General features: G+C 43.8%; 1 protein-coding gene across 3 annotated transcripts; it reads left to right on the forward strand.

Moving 5' to 3' along the window:
- Positions 1-178: 178 nt before the first annotated feature.
- On the forward strand, positions 179-15,755 carry LOC147141409 (regulator of nonsense transcripts 1-like). 3 transcript variants are annotated; one of them, XM_086044197.1, is made up of 24 exons: positions 179-502; positions 1,162-1,298; positions 1,387-1,476; positions 1,860-2,027; positions 2,737-2,917; positions 3,006-3,167; positions 4,367-4,451; positions 4,596-4,694; positions 5,402-5,510; positions 5,664-5,823; positions 6,591-6,709; positions 7,592-7,756; positions 7,836-7,950; positions 8,028-8,171; positions 8,746-8,959; positions 9,969-10,086; positions 10,273-10,429; positions 10,531-10,673; positions 11,627-11,801; positions 11,942-12,023; positions 12,140-12,301; positions 13,211-13,458; positions 13,552-13,674; positions 14,486-15,755. In XM_086044197.1, the coding sequence occupies exons 1-23, from the start codon at positions 338-340 to the stop codon at positions 13,669-13,671; spliced, it is 3,318 nt and encodes a 1,105-aa protein (XP_085900323.1). In that variant the 5' UTR covers positions 179-337; the 3' UTR covers positions 13,672-13,674; positions 14,486-15,755. The 3 variants fall into 3 exon arrangements, 2 of the variants coding, with proteins under 2 accessions (XP_085900323.1, XP_085900322.1); XM_086044196.1 differs by having other exon boundaries at positions 5,402-5,823; XR_015088525.1 differs by lacking the exons at positions 13,552-13,674; positions 14,486-15,755 and having other exon boundaries at positions 5,402-5,823; positions 12,120-12,301; positions 13,211-13,357.
- The last annotated feature ends 896 nt before the right edge of the window (positions 15,756-16,651 follow it).

Here is a 16,651-nt window from a genome sequence, read left to right on the forward strand (position 1 = left end):
ACACTTCTAAAACCTGACCTTGATGAATAAACGTGTGTGAGTTTTTAATAGACGACTGTAATGACGTCAATACCGCGTTCCAATTCTCTTTTCTCGTGTCCTCTTGCCTCCTTTCCTCCTCTTAATCGCCTCCAGTGGGAAACAAGTGGTTAGAGCAAGAAAGCTGAGGCAGGGAAACAGAACGCAGCCTTTATCCGAATCCTCTGCATGTGAAGCACGGCCACTGTTTGTCATTTTTTCGCCGTCTGCTCTCCAGTTATTCTCGGACAGTGGGTGTGTGGGGCTTAATTGTGGGGGGAACTGTTAAATAATAGTGTTAACAAGGACAAGGAGAATCATGAGCGTGGAGGCGTACGGACCGAGCTCCCAGACTCTCACGTTCCTGGACACCGAGGAAGCAGAGCTACTGGGAGCAGACACCCAGGGCTCCGAGTACGACTTTACCGATTTTACCCTGCCCAGCCAGACCCAAGGCCAGACCCAGAGTCAGCTGGACAACCAGGTCAGCCGGCACATTTGTCTGCAGTTTTGACATAAATAGATAAAATAAAATATAATAAATAATGCTAACTGGCTATCAGAAGCTAACAACAACATCAACTGGCCGGCTATGTTAGCGTGATGACGTCATTGGCCGTCACCATGCTTTTAGCTTAACTGTCTAGCTAGCATGTCAACAATTTTAACTTAAATCTGAAGTAATGATTTTTAAAGTGTAGTATTCGAAAAGAGTCAGTGCATTAAATACAAATAAAACTTATCATATTTAAAATTTGCAATATAATTAGACATCGTAGATTTAAGCTTGTAGCTATGCATACAGCCTGTCCAGAGTTTTTCAAATTAACAAATGTTTATAGATTTTTTTTTGCTGTACGCGTTATAATTTTCAAGTGCACTTTTACATTGAATTTAATCTTGAAGAACTTTTACTGTGCTGTTTTTATTATTTCAGTATTTTTTTAGGTGGTACTTGGTGTAAAAAGTTTAAGAACCACTGCTTTACAACAACATCACACGCCACAAATGATAAGCGATAGTTATTGTACGTCATCAATAAGTTACATTTGTAATCAAAATTGTGATTATTCATTGAGTTGATTCATGTGTCTCATGAAGCTCAGATGGCTTTATATCATATTCATAATAATGTGGCCATAGGTTAACGGTCCCGGAGGTGTGTTGCAAAATGGAGACGACCCTGTGCTGAATGCAAGTCAATTGCTGGCAGAGTTGAACTTTGAGGAGGATGAGGAGGACGCCTACTATTCCAAGGATCTCCCCGTGCATGCCTGCAGGTTAAAAAGATCGAACCCAACGTGACACAATATCCATCCATCGATTTTCAATATCACATGTCCACAGTACACATGACTTATCTTGTAGTTACTGTGGAATTCACGATCCAGCCTGCGTGGTCTACTGCAACACCAGCAAGAAGTGGTTCTGTAATGGCCGTGGCAACACCTCGGGCAGGTAAGTTATTTTGACCTGTGAAAGTCATAAAAGCAGTCAGAGCCGGTTACTACAAATTGAGCGTCCGTTATTCGTCATCCGTCTGCAGCGTGGGTACCCTTCCGTCGTCTATTTGAATTTACATTTTTAATTGTTTCTCCGACGAATGGCGGACTAAATAAAGGGGCTACCGTCTATGCTTAATCCATCTATTTTAAAAAATATTCCCGTCAATCGTCTTCAAAACGGGCATCCGTCAGTGACGGATAGACGGACTGCTCCGTCACATAGGCGGAGCGCCCGGATCTGAATGCAGTCAATACAGGACATATGGCTGCTACCGCATTATGTCCTCTGTCTTAATGTCGTCGGCTTTGTGCATTCATTGTACTTTTAACTTCCAGTCACATTGTGAACCATCTGGTGAGGGCGAAGTCCAAGGAGGTGACCCTGCATAAAGACGGCCCCCTGGGGGAAACGGTGCTGGAGTGCTACAACTGCGGCTGTCGCAATGTCTTTCTGCTGGGCTTCATCCCTGCAAAGGCGGATTCAGTGGTGGTGTTACTATGCAGGTATTTTGCCATTGTCCTCATGGCGGAAGACAAAAAAAAAATATCCATCACTTGGAATATAATTTCACTCAATAAATATTATACATACATATAATACTGGTGCATTTCAATGACTTAAAGTATTATCGAAAATGTAATTGATTGCGGCGTTTCAATTCCAAAAGCTTCAGATTTGACTCCACGCAGGGTAAAATATTTCAGGGTTTAATTCTCATAGCTCACAGCTAATACATCATCTCAAGAAATTACAATCTTGCAAGCGAAACATTCAAAAGCATTAGGGAAGTATTATCCTGCGTGTTCAATGAATCTGTATACAGTCATGCAAGAATTTCACTTTTTGAATTGAACTACAGTGGTGCTTTGACTTACAAGTTGAATGCGTTTCATGGCCACTGCTTGTAACTCAAATACTCGTATCGTAAATCACATGTACCCGTGGAAATGAATGGAAATGCTTTTTTTTTTTTTTTTTTTTCTTCATTCCAGCCCCCCAAAAATCACCACCAGGAATTTTTGTAACGTCTTTTTAAAAATTTTTTATTTCTTTTTATTTTGTTATTTCATAACATTTTGTCCGTCCGCCCATCACTCATTGTTATTTGTTCCCAATTCCCTGCAGGAATGACCTTGTAATGAAGTAAATGAACATTTCTACAATACTGTAACGTATATAACATGACACTTGTTCTTTTTCTTTGCAACCCAGACAGCCATGTGCCAGTCAGAGCAGCCTGAAGGACATCAACTGGGACAGCTCTCAGTGGCAGCCTCTCATTCAGGACCGCTGCTTCCTCTCCTGGTTGGTCAAAATCCCCTCCGAGCAGGAGCAGCTCAGGGCCCGCCAGATCACAGCCCAGCAGATCAACAAGTTAGAGGAGCTCTGGAAGGTCCTGTCACTGCGCACCAGCTGCTATGTGCAATTCTCTAGTCTGCTTTACTGCTCACCTCACTTCTTGCTATTGCTTTTCTTGACAGGAAAATCCCAGCGCAGCTTTGGAAGACCTGGAGAAGCCCGGTGTAGATGAGGAGCCCCAACACGTGTTGCTGCGCTATGAGGACGCCTACCAATACCAGAACATCTTCGGTCCTCTCGTCAAGCTGGAGGCCGACTATGATAAGAAGCTTAAAGAGTCCCAGGTATCGGGTTTAAATCGCTAACCAGCTTCTTTTGAAAGGAGACACATGATGCATTTTTTCCCCCACAATTCAAAACAGTTCCAAAAGTCTTTTAATAACATATCTGTGACACGTTATCTTCAAAATAGCACAAGGATCAAAAATTGTAGGACGCTTACTGTAGCTATGGATACACCGATACCAAGTAGTTATATTTGAGTACTCGCCGATACCAAGTACAGGCACTTGATAATGCCGCTATGTCTTTCAATTGTGATGTGTTTTATCCATCCATTATCCAATCCGCTTATTTTCAATCAAATATTGTTCAAAAACACAAATGTTTCCCAACATGGCCTACGTTTCACTTAAATATAGCACGTTTTAAAAGAAACAACTGTACATAATTACAAACATTTTAACATCTAACTGTATATTTTTCTTGCCACACGTTTCACTTAAATGTAGTCTGGAACACAAAGCTTTTCACCGATGTGGTGTCTCACTCTGAACACTAGGGGCGCTGTGTAAAAGGAGCAAAGAGATAAGAAATGAAGTAGAACGTAGCACCTAGTGGATATACAAATAGGAATATGGATGCTTGAACGTGTTACCGAGATAATAAAGTGAGTAGAAAGAAATATAAAAAGTAAAAGGACTGTTTGTTGATAATGCGACACATTATTAAAAAAAAACAAAAAAAAAACCAGCTGACTGGACAAAGAAAGTGATGTTCAATCACACCATCGCCGACTTCTTGTGTGTTGTGGGTGCAGCCGTTTCCGAGCATTTTTTCCCCCCAAATACATGTACAGACGTACAGTATCGGCACTGATACCAGTATTGGTATCGGTGCCTCCCTTACGCTTAACTCAGCCTCTTTTGAGGGGCGACGCCCATATGCTGCTGGGCCACCGGCAAGTTCCGCTTTCGTTCCCGGGTGAGACTAAGCGTAGCCTAGGCTTTAAAAATAGTGCGGTTCTGATTTGTGGAAAATAATAAGCGAGTGCCCTTATAGGCATTTAATGCACTTTTACCGGTGAAAGCAACACTTGATACGATACATTGTGTTTAAATCTCACATCTACAAGTTGCCATACACACGTGCACAAACAACACACAGCCACCCTGCTGACAGCTTTACTGAGCAATCAAGTATGTGCATTAGCGTGGAAAATATCTTCAGGTATTTAAGTAATAAAGTGAACGCTTCTTCGCAGACTCAGGACAATATTACAGTCAGATGGGACCTTGGCCTAAATAAAAAGAGGATTGCTTATTTTACTCTGCCCAAGACTGACTCAGGTATGTATTTAGCAGTTTGTCTTACATTTGACACACATTTGAATGTATTGGTTTCCCCTCAAAAATAATACATACATTGATTAACAGAATTAAAAGGATGTTTTTTTTTTTTGTGTGTTTTAAATCTTCCCCGCCCTCACCCAGATATGCGACTGATGCAAGGAGATGAAATCTGCTTGAGGTACAAAGGGGATCTGGCTCCTCCATGGAAAGGCATTGGCCATGTTATCAAAGTCCCCGACAGTATCCTTTTGAGGGTTTTAAAAGTGCGTCAACTGTAGAGTGCCTATGTAGGTAAACGGTGGCAACTTTTCTGTCAGCACACATTTAACAAGCAAATAAGGCAGTCCTGGGTTTACAAATGAACATTTGTCTTTTATGTCCCAGCTGATAGAGCTGTAAATGGTGATAATGCGACTCCAGTGATGTGAGACTGTTTCTTTCTAAATTGTGAATCTATGGCCCGGTTTCACAGGCTCACCTGTTTTCTGAAGCTGAGCTATGATTGGTCGTTATCTGAGCCCCCGAGGGCGCGTGATGTCATTTCCAGTCGACAGAATTGACAAAATGGAGATGGCTAAAAACGGGTGGATTTTGTTGCTTAACTCATATTCCAGAAACGCAATATTAATCAGTTTCAATTGACCAAATCTAATTTGATGTGCTTCCATGGAGTCTATAAAGACAGATATCGTTGTGTTTGCCAGACATTTTCAGACCCTCTATTACCCTAACGTTTGAAAAAAACCTGGAAAAAACCCCCACAAATAAATTCCTGGGACTGAATGGCTGGACAGTGAAAAAACAAGTCAATTCGTCAATGGCGGTGAATGAGTTAAATAGCCTAGCTTTACAAATCGGACTTCGGTCTACTCCTAGCTTGATTAAAGCGGGCCTAAATGTGCAGACTGTTTCATCCAATTTGCCTTTTCCATAATTTACTGCACAAGACTACGGCGATGAGATCGCCATTGAGCTGAGGAGCAGCGCTGGAGCTCCGGTGGAGATTCCACACAACTTTCAGGTGGACTTTGTGTGGAAGTCCACATCCTTCGACAGGTGCCGCAAAGTGTCCGCTAGTTCTCTACTAGATGGCTCCGGAAGGATATTTACTCCTTGGATTTTTTTTTTTTTTTTTTTTTTTACCTCATTGGTTCACAGTGCCATCGGATTTAGTGTCGGGCGAAATGATTCTCATTGTTGTGATTGCAGGATGCAGAGTTCCCTGAAGACATTTGCTGTGGATGAGACTTCGGTGTCTGGTTACATTTACCACAAACTGCTGGGCCACGAGGTGGAGGACGTGGTCATCAAGTGTCAACTGCCCAAACGTTTTACTGCCCAAGGGCTGCCTGACCTCAACCACTCCCAAGTAGGGCTGGATTTACAATCAAATTTTTTTTTTTTTTCCCCCCAATCATGCGTCATGGTAGCATAAGTAGAAAAACACTCACAGAATCAGATATCATCAGCTTGGAATCGAGCCTCCTCTAAATGCGGATGAGAATCAGATATGTATTTGGTTATCTGCCAATGCGAGCACAGTCTAAACAGACGGATCGGATATACCCTATCAGTGCAGGCTTGACGACGCTAATACAAAAAACAATCTGCAAATCTTAACTACACCAAAAGCATTACAGCGGAAGTCAACCCAAACATATTTTTGGGAAGAATATGTTCTATGCAGGCCCACTAGTTGAAACACAGCATTCTGATTAACATTGTGTTTGTGGAGTATGAGTTAAGCAACAAAATGCACCCGTTTTTAGCCATCTGTGGGGGCGGCCATTTTGTCACTTCTGTCGACCGAAAATGACATCACAAATGCTCAGGGCTCAGATAACCACCAATCGTAGCTCAGCTTCGGAAAACAGGTGAGCCGTGATTGGGGCCTTATCTGAGCCCTGTGTGATGTCATTTTCAGTTGACAACAAGTGGCAAAATGGCCGCCCCCACAGATGGCTAAAAACGGGTGAATTTTGTTGCTTAACTCATACTTCACAAACACAACGTTAATCAGAATGCTGCGTTTCAACTAGTGGGCCTGCTGGGGACATATTCTTGAAAAAAAAATGTTTGGTTTGACTTCCAATTTAACGGCGGGTTTAACATATGAATGTGTTTTGTCCCACATAGGTGTATGCAGTAAAGACAGTGCTGCAACGCCCCCTCAGTCTGATACAAGGTCCTCCTGGTACGGGAAAGACGGTGACCTCTGCCACCATCGTGTTCCACTTGGCCCGACAGGGAAATGGGTACAGCTGTGCTTTTCACATATGGAGCTTGTCTCTAATTATTGTGAATGAATTTGAACGCTGCGGTAGGCAATTGGTTCGCAGTGCTGCCTCCCGTTTTGACTCCAGCTTGGACCTTAAAATGCGACGCTGGGGCCACTCTGTGTGGGGTTTGCATGGTCGCCCTGCTCCTGTGTGGGTTTTCTCTAGGTGTTCTACTTTGAGTTTTCAACCACAACCAAAACATGTCAGTTGAAGTTCAAGTTACAGTCAGTTTCGTGACTGATGTGTTGATTCAAGATCTGGATTCATCCCATCCCTGCAACACGATTTCTGACCAATGCCATACAGGGAAAGTTTATATTTGCCTATACGTATATTAGGGCTGCTCCATTATGGGAAAAAAAAATATGAATCACGATTATTTTGCTAATAATCGAAATCACGATTATTCACACGATCATTTATTTTTTTGGTTCAAAACAAGAAAATGTTTCAACGTAAAAAAATATGAAGACAAATAAATGTCTTTGAAACACTAAGTAAGTTCCTTTTGGACCACTTAAATTAATTATTATAAAATAAAACAGGTGGAAATGTATACATTCAAGTATGATTTCCTTCTGTAAAAAAAAAAAACAGCGCGTTGGATATCAATTCATATTGATAATCAGATTTTACGATTATGCTACTTTTGTAGTTGTGGAGCGTAATAATAGTAATTGAATTTCGATGAATTGCACGGCCCGACTCCATGCCACAAGATGGCAGCGAAGCGCTACGTGAAGCTCCTCAACCCACTTCAACGCAGTTCCTTGGCACCTAAGATGTCGCGATAGCTACAGCATACTTTTCTCTTCTTGAATTCCTCTCATGTCAGCTGTGTGACTTGCGTCCCTCCAGACCGGTGCTGGTTTGCGCTCCCAGTAACATCGCTGTGGACCAGCTGACAGAGAAGATCCACCAGACCGGGCTCAAAGTGGTGAGGCTGTGTGCTAAGAGCAGGGAAGCCATTGACTCGCCGGTGTCCTTCCTGGCTCTGCACAACCAGACCCGTAACATGGACAGGTAACGTGAGTCCCAATGTGGGTGGGGAAACCTGACCGCTCACGGAGGTGGCCCTTTTTGTTTCTTTGCTTGTTCACAGTATGCCGGAACTGCAGAAACTCCAACAGTTGAAAGACGAGACCGGAGAGTTGTCGTCGTCCGACGAGAAACGCTACAGGGCTCTGCGGCGTACCGCTGAGAGGGAACTGTTGATGGTGAGAAAACAAAAGCGCGTTTTCTCCCTCGCCGACAGGTTGTCTGAAGAGCGCCGCTCTTTCGATTTTCCCCGCAGAACGCCGACGTGATCTGCTGCACGTGCGTCGGCGCCGGCGACCCCCGCCTCGCCAAGATGCAGTTCAGATCGATCCTGATCGACGAGAGCACCCAGGCCACCGAGCCCGAGTGCATGGTGCCTGCGGTGCTTGGAGCCAAGCAGGTAGGAGTCGCATTTCTGGTCTGCTTGCAGGTGCTGGTGGCGTTAGCCAGAGTTTATAAACAAAGCCTCTGTCACCGACCATTTTGTCTCTCGTATTCTAGTGATTTGCACACAATTCTACATTTATACATGCAATTATGCAGCCGACCTGTTTTCTGAAGCTGCGCCGCGATTGGTCTTTACCTGAGCCCTGAGCAACTGTGTTTGTCAATTTCAGTCGACAAGTGACAAAATGGCCGCCCCGTGAGATGGAAAAAAAAAAAGCAGGTGGATTGTGCTGCTTAATTCGTATTCCACAACCACAATATTAATCAGAATGTCAAGTTTAGACTAGTGGGGCTGCATAGAACATATTTTTGGAATGACTTTTTAGGGGGGTGGGGTTGACTTTTTTTCATGCCCAGGTTGTACCCATTTCATGGACATAATGTAGCATTTTGTGCGCACGTTGTATCTATATTTCGGCCACAATGATTATTTTTCCATTACACCGCTGTTGATTTGAAGTTTTTCCAATTCATTTGGATCATGACTGGCCGGTAATTTAAATGAAATGTGTTTTCTCTCTTCGTAGTTGATTTTGGTGGGCGACCACTGCCAGCTGGGCCCAGTGGTGATGTGCAAGAAGGCCGCCAAAGCAGGCTTGTCCCAGTCTCTTTTCGAGCGTCTGGTGGTCCTGGGGATCCGGCCGATCCGTCTGCAGGTTCAGTACCGCATGCACCCGGCCCTCAGCGCCTTCCCCTCCAACATCTTCTACGAAGGCTCGCTGCAGAACGGAGTCACTGCAGGTCAGGCACTCATTTTAATTTAAAGCTCTTGAATGGCTGTCTGAGTGCAGCTAAAGTTACTCAAGGCTTGCTAATTGATGAAGGTTCCCTTCAGTGTACGAATTTACGTGTGTTTATTCATTTTAAATTAGGGCTGTCAGAATTAAAGCATTAAAACTATGGAGATTAATTTAAATTTCATAACGCACTAAAAAAAAAATTAACTCAGTTAACTCAGTTTTATTTACATCGTGTAGCAGCTGACCTCTGCTCAGTGTGAAGCCAAATTTAGAAGAGAGTCACTGTCGCAAAGACGGACTCTTACATAGTTTTAGTTTTGAAAAGCTGCTTGACGGTTTATTGGAGGAATCCATAATAAGATGCACACTTTACACAGCCAAATTCAAATACCATATTAGCTGTACGTATTCGGTGTATCGTTCAACTGTTGTGTTTTACAGGAAAAGAATCGGACCCAAGAAATGTAGATTAATTCCAAGAATTTACTCAAGTAAATATCGGTTCCAAGCTTCTCAAAAAATTGCAGTTGAAAAATACGATTAATCGCGGTCAATTATGGAAAATCTTGCGATTAATTAGTTAAAAAAAATTCATTGCTTGATAGCACTATTTTCAATACAAAGCTGTTTGAAATACATTAATAAAAAGTAGCTTCAGTGGCGTGCTCGTGCATTGATTTGAAAGGGCGGCCATTTTCTGAGCAGATCAGGGAGGACAAAAACAATCACTCTTGACGAACCCCACCCCGCAGGATAATGTCTCAGCGTAATATTTTTGGGACATCCAAGAAATAGGCCTTTTCCTTACTTTGACGGTAATCCAATCTGATGTCATAAAAAGGGCAAAAGTGCCCTCTTTTCCACTAGGTGTCGTCCTGTACTCACAATCCACACTCAAGTGTATTACTAAATGGAAGAAACGCACCTGAGGTCCACCAGGTGACAGAAGTGTGCCTCCATGCTCAGTTGCTAGCCCCCGATGACGTCATTGCGCTTTTGTCTGTGTGCAGGCGACCGTGTGAAGAAAGCCTTTGACTTCCAGTGGCCGCAGCCTGACAAGCCCATGTTCTTTTATGTCACTCAAGGCCAAGAGGAAATCGCCAGCTCGGGGACATCATACCTCAACAGGTGTGCGCTGTTGAGGATCTTGAATATGCCGACAAAATCCTCGTCGCCTTAGCAATAGCTTTTAGCCGACAACACATGGGTACTCAAAATCTTGCTTTCTCGAGTCTTGTCGTCGGCAGCGTTCATTTATTTCTTCATTTGCGACGGTGGTTTTTCCTGCCGTGTAAGCGCATCTTGTTCGCACAGAACTGAGGCGGCCAATGTGGAGAAAATAACCACGAGGTTGCTGAAGGCCGGAGCCAAACCCGATCAGATTGGCATCATCACACCCTATGAGGGGCAGAGATCCTATCTGGTCCAGTACATGCAGTTCAGTGGCTCCCTTCATACCAAGCTGTACCAGGTGGGCGAGCGAGTGTCTTAGCGTCGTAAACGACAGGGGAGATGAGCCCCGGGGTTCGACTGTGTGTACGCGAAAGTGCCTCCAATGCGGTCTTCCTGCAGGAGGTGGAGATTGCCAGTGTGGATGCGTTTCAAGGCAGAGAGAAAGACTTCATCATCTTGTCCTGCGTGAGGGCCAACGAGCACCAAGGCATCGGCTTCCTCAACGATCCCCGTCGTCTCAATGTGGCGCTCACGAGAGCCAGGTAGAAATCTCATTAAAGCGGACGTCAACCCAATGATATTTTTTTTCAAGAATATGTTCCCAGCAGGCCCGCTAGATGAAACACGGCATTCTGATTAATATAAATATATACGTTTGTATAATATGAGTTAAGCAGCAAAATCCACCCGTTTTTAGCCATCTCAGGGGGCGGCCATTTTGTCATTTCTGTTGACTGAAAATGACATCACAACTACCCAGGGCTCAAGGAAAGACCAATCACAGCTCGCCTGCTAAAGTTGAGCCATGATTGGTCGTTCCCTGAGCCCTGGGTAGTTGTGATGTCATTTTCAGTCGACAGAAATGACAAAATGGCCGCCCGCAGAGATGGCAAAAAACGGGTGGATTAACTCTTAACCCACAAACGCAATATTTATCAGAATGCCCTGTTTCAACTAGTGGCCTTGCATAGAACATGTTCTAGAAAAAAATATGTTGGGGTTGATTTCCACTTTAGGTTCAACACTAAACAGCTGTTGTCACTTTTGAGCAAGTACAAGAGATAGACCGATATGCTTTTTTCAGGGCCGATACCGATTATTAGTGGTCAAGAAGGCCGAGAGCCGATATTCATTTTCAGTAAAAAGGAAAATATTAGTGTCAAAATCTACAAAAAAAATTAAAACTCTTAACTCGTTCGCTGCCATTGACAAATTTACTTGTCTTTTCATAGTCCACCCATTCAATCCCAGGAATATATTTTTATTTTTTTTCACATTTTTTCCCATAACATTAGGAGTACAATAGGGTCTGAAAATGTCTGCCACTGAATGAGTTCAGTAGACGTTAAACTCAAGCACCTTACAGACTGCTAGATGACGTTTCCAAATATAGGGAGTAAAAGTAAAAAAAAAAGCCGTCCGAAAATTGACTCAAATTAAGGACGGTCAGAAAACATTTGCCCTTGGTTACTTCCCGCCGCCGCTGTCCATGTAGGTACGGTGTGATCATTGTGGGGAACCCGAAAGCTCTGTCCAAGCAGCCCTTGTGGAACCACCTGCTCAACTACTACAAGGAGCAGAAGGTGTTGGTGGAAGGGCCCCTGAACAACCTGAGAGAAAGCCTCATGCAGTTTAGCAAGCCCCGCAAGCTGGTCAATACCATCAACCCTGTGAGTTGACGCTTTTCAGAATCAGCGTCACAATGTTCTCGTGCGTGTTTGCTCCACAAATGACGAGTGTTAAGAACCACGGCCAATATTAAAACCCTTGCCGCATAACAATGCCTTCGTCCCGCCTCGTGGTTTTATAGGGCGGCCGATTCATGAGCACAGCCATGTACGACGCCAGGGAAGCCCTCATCCCTGGATCGGTGTATGACCGCAGCAGCAATGGTGAGAAGTCCCTTTCAAACGCCGACGGGGAGGATGAGCCACGTGTTCCCCGATGAACCGGCACAAATGAAATCATTTGCATTGATGTACAATCAGACGCATCTTTTCCACTACAGGGCGCACATCCAACATGTACTTCCAGACCCACGACCAGATAGGAGTGATTGGTACCGGCCCCAACCCTTTGACTTCCCTGAATATCCCCATCCCCTTCAGCCTGGTCATGCCCCCTATACCGCCTCCTGGGTACATGGGCCAGGTCAATGGGCCAACATCAGGTGAGAATATCACCTTTCATTTTAACATCTTAGCCGATTCTCATTGATTCATCTTGCAGATTTTTTTTTTTTTAGGGGCGGGGGGGGGGGGGGGGGGGAGTAATTTGTTGGCGTCTTGGCGCTAAGGAACTATGTTGGAATTAGTTGAGGAGCTTCGTTTGGACAAAAGTTGTTCTTTGCCGCCATCTTGTGGCTACTTGGTTCCACTGATTATGTTGAAATGAGTTAAAGAGCGTCATTCAAACAAAAGTAGCGCTTTGCCGCCATCTTGTGACATCTATAAGCAATTATGAACCTTTGTGAGGGCGCGTCGATTACTCGCAGATTTTCCCTCTCCCGATCTCCCGCAAATAAAAGAGGTAAGAGTGGATTGTACATCCCTAAGAACACTTTCAAATCAAATTCATTGTTGATATCAGGCAGAAAATCCTCACATCTCAAAGTCTGCTAGATTTCAGGAAATTAAAAAAAAAAAAAAAAAATCTTGCTTGAATGACCAAATACCGCATAGGTCAACTTGGTATTATACCGTATTTTGCAATCATGTACTGTTGCGCATTAAAATCAACACACGTTCAAATTTGATTTGCTTAAAAAAAAAATTTTTAAATCAATTGCTTATGCTGTTCGCTCGTTTTTGTCTACAAACAAACTTTTAACCTTGAGGTGACATAATGCACGAGGCTGAGTCACATGACACTTCTCTCGCAGTTGAAGTCTCCAAGGGAGTCGATTCGATTTTCTCTCAAGCCAGCTTGGAAGTCTTTTCAACACTTAATACCCTCTAAAAATAACAGATCATGTGAAGACTGACCATTAGTATCGACAATAGGAAAGGGAACACTTTTGGACATTCGTAGCAGCTTTCAGCTGTATTCCGCTTAAGCTCACCGAATTCTTCTTCTCCAGGTCGTGGAGGCGGCATGAAGGGCAAAGCTGCTAGCGGAGGAGGCGGCGGCGGCGGCACTCGAGGCAGTCGGCAGAGGAACCGCAGCAACGGCGGGAACCACAACGGGGGGCATGTCGGGGGCAGCCAGGCCAGCCAGGACCTGAGCTCCCAGTCCTTCTCGCAGGGCCCTCTGACCCAAGCCTACATCAACATGAGCCAGCCGTCGCAGATGAGCCAACCCGGGCTCTCCCAGCCGGAGCTTTCCCAGGTTTGATCCGGGTTGTGTGTTTTCTTGCCCTGCTGTTTGATCCATTTTTAAAAAAATTTTTCATCTTTTGTTTGTTGGCCGGCTCAATCATAGGACAGTTACCTCGGAGATGAGTTCAAGTCCCAGATGGACGTGGCTCTGTCTCAGGACTCCACCTATCAGGGCGAGCGAGCCTACCAGCATGGTGGTGTGACTGGACTGTCTCAGTACTAGACTGTAAGCAAAACCCACAAGCACCCTAAGAATACAAGATATTCACTGCCATTCAAACGTTTGGGGGCACTAAGAAATGTCCTGATTTTTTTTTTTTTTTTAAAGAAAATTTTTGTTGTATCTTATTTTCATTGAAAAAAACAAGGCCTTTTTTTTTTTTTTTTTTCTTAAAGTACATGTTTTAGTAACCTCAAAGTTGAACATGTAATGCATATGTTCATATAGCTACACTACTCAACTGTAGATCACAGGTGTCAAACTCAAGGCCTGGGGCCAAGATGCGGCCCGCGACATCATTTTAAGTGGCCCGCGAAAACAAATCATGTGTGTTGACTTGCCATGTTTCTTTGAAATTGGCGTCAATGTGAAAACAACGAAAAACACGTACCTCCATTTTTTTTTTTTTTCCATTTTCTCATTTTTACATGAATGGTGTTTCGGCGTGACAGACATCGCAAAAGTTTCCAAGATTGGAGAGCAGTGCTTTTCCACAGGACAGCGACAATATGAGATATTGCAAGCATTTGTGACCAATCCCTCCTCAATACATTGAAAAATTGTTGAACAAACTATTTGCGGCCCGCGACAAAAATGAGTTTGACACCCGTGTTGCAGATTAACCTAAAATGTGCTTTGCCAGTGAATTTAACGTGACCTTCTTTAAACATTTTGTCCAAGGTCCAACCATTCAATGTTTCATTACTTTTTACATAACTCGCTGTTCTCTAGCCAGGAGCTGAAAGACAAAATTCACAATAAGGTGTTTGATCCACCTCTTTTTTTTTTTTTTTTTTTCCCCCCCCCTGTCTTGTAGCTTTGTGAAAGGAGCACGGCCTGTGTGAGCTCAGTTCCTCAGAATGCAAACATCTGGGTGACAACGAACAGAACAAACAAGGATACCCGTTTTCCACCGCGACACCACTGCGTGAAAGTAGCAGGAGCCAGCGAGAACTGTGAGAAAAATCAACCGATCACGAGCGTCAGAAAAGAAATGGGAACAGGGCGGGGGCGGGGTCGGGGGCGTGCCCAGCCGGCGGAGGAGCGAAGGCCACCGCTGCTGCGCACCAGCCGGGATGGACGAGCCGCAGGAGAGAAGCCGACGTCTTCGTCTTGGGATGAGCGCTGTTGTGGGGTCGCGACCTTTGAGGCTTGAGGAGGAACGGGAAGATCGGTTTGGTTGTGAACTGCAGAGTGGGGACTGCTGAAGCCCTGCAGGCTGTCTAGTCCAAACGCTGAGAAAAAAAATGGAGAAGGAAGGTGTCTGGCATATCTGTCCTCCAAGCTTACTGGACAGGACGTCTTCAAGAGATAAGACAGCCAAGTCCGGAAGTTTTCCAAACTCCAAGTCAAGAGCGTGAACTTTGTGTACTCAAGTGAACTCAGTCACTGGACATTTGGGGATCACATAGCCACTGATCCTTCACTTTTTTTTTTTTTTTTTCTTCCCTCTCTGCTTTGCGTGGGGAACCGTTCTTTGAAAAAGAAGCAGTGATAAAGAGTAGTCAACCCTTTTTTTTTTTTTTTTTTTTTTTGGCGCGGTGGAGGGAACGTGCCCTGCTACGAATAGCGAAAGTTTGCGTGGTGCCTTGAGGTAGCAGTTCAAGTGCTGCCAGGACAGTTGTAACTCAAAACAGTTGTGTCTCAAATCATCTTTCCTCATTGGAATGAATGGAAATGCCATTAATCTGTTCCAGCCTCGCCCAAAAACCCAACTAAAGTGTATGGGATTTTGTTTTGAAAAGAAAAATAGCACTCTTTAAATGTATAAAAACAGACAATAATGACGTAATTAAATATAATTTAGAGAAATGGAACAGTTTTTGTTTAGTTTTCTAATGTAGACTAAAGGCTACACTGCACATCAAGCTGGTCAAAACTCCTCAGTAATCCGCAGTAATATTTGTTGTTCTTCACAGACGATAAAGAATATATGCTTGTGTGTTTTGTTACAGATGGTGATTTTTTTTCTCCATTTGACAAGATTATGGCCCGACTAAATGAAACTCATAACGTCGATATACAGTAGTTGCTTGGCACTAACGTGTCACCAGAAGCTTGGCTTGGCTCTCATTGCAAAAAAAGAACAGGTGAATTTCTCGCCAAACAACATCCGATAGGTTGCCTAAAAACAAACTGAGCATAAGCGGGTGTTCACTTTGGTGTCAACTGTCTTAGGTGGTCTCAAAAGAGCAAGTGGTACAATTAACACAAAGACCCCAAAGCACTTAGCAACTAGTGAGATCATTGTGTTGTTTGAAATGTATCTTTAGTGCTTCAAGAACAAGAAATAAGCGTCACGGAACGCCTTTAAAAAAGACTCAACTTTGTTGTCTTAAAAGCATGAGGCCAAAGAGGAAACGTATCGTCGTGTCCGACGTGTTCAATAACGTTTGGTTAGTCTTCTGAGTGCGTTAGCTAAATTGACTTAAGACTTTTCCGTTCAGCTCATCTCCTTCCAAGTTAGCATTCCGGCAGTAAAATGGAATCATCCACCCTTAGTTTCTCTTATTGTTTCTGCTGACCACATTCATGTTTGAATTGTTGCTGCGCCGCTCTCCTCCCTAAAGGAAGCCAGCTAATCTGTTAGCATCACTTCACTTTAGCATATCCTTTTGTGGACCTTTCAGATGGACATTTTTCCAACCATCTTGATCTGGGGTTTGTTTCACTTGTGAATGCTTGCATTACTGCATTGTGATGGCGATATTTACGATGGCTGCTCACAAATATACGTGGAGAATTTGAACGCTTCTTTTTGTTCCTCCGATGTAATTGCCCCCAGGTTTAGAATAATAGTTCAAATTGTCTTGCCTTTTCTCTAAAAACGCAAGAGGAACATCACGTACTGCACAGTGTATAGTATAACCTGTATAGCAGACGTTTGTCAGTGTTTGTTGCTTTTATTTTCCATGACAACAGCGCAGCATGTGCGAAGCAGCCACCGTGACTTTCCACAACAACCCTAAAGAGTTAAAGACAG

The sequence above is a fragment of the Filicampus tigris genome, chromosome 10 (genome assembly GCF_054856515.1).
Source record: "Filicampus tigris isolate MCC_2025a chromosome 10, RoL_Ftig_1.0, whole genome shotgun sequence".
Lineage (NCBI taxonomy): Eukaryota > Metazoa > Chordata > Actinopteri > Syngnathiformes > Syngnathidae > Filicampus > Filicampus tigris.

Excerpts from the sequence above, each read along its gene's own strand:
- LOC147141409 (XM_086044196.1), top strand. The coding sequence starts at position 338 with ATGAGCGTGGAGGCGTACGGACCGAGCTCCCAGACTCTCACGTTCCTG. Across the intron at positions 10,087-10,272 it reads GGGACATCATACCTCAACAG|AACTGAGGCGGCCAATGTGG; the intron begins GTGTGCGCTGTT and ends TTGTTCGCACAG. Across the intron at positions 12,024-12,139 it reads GTATGACCGCAGCAGCAATG|GGCGCACATCCAACATGTAC; the intron begins GTGAGAAGTCCC and ends TTTCCACTACAG.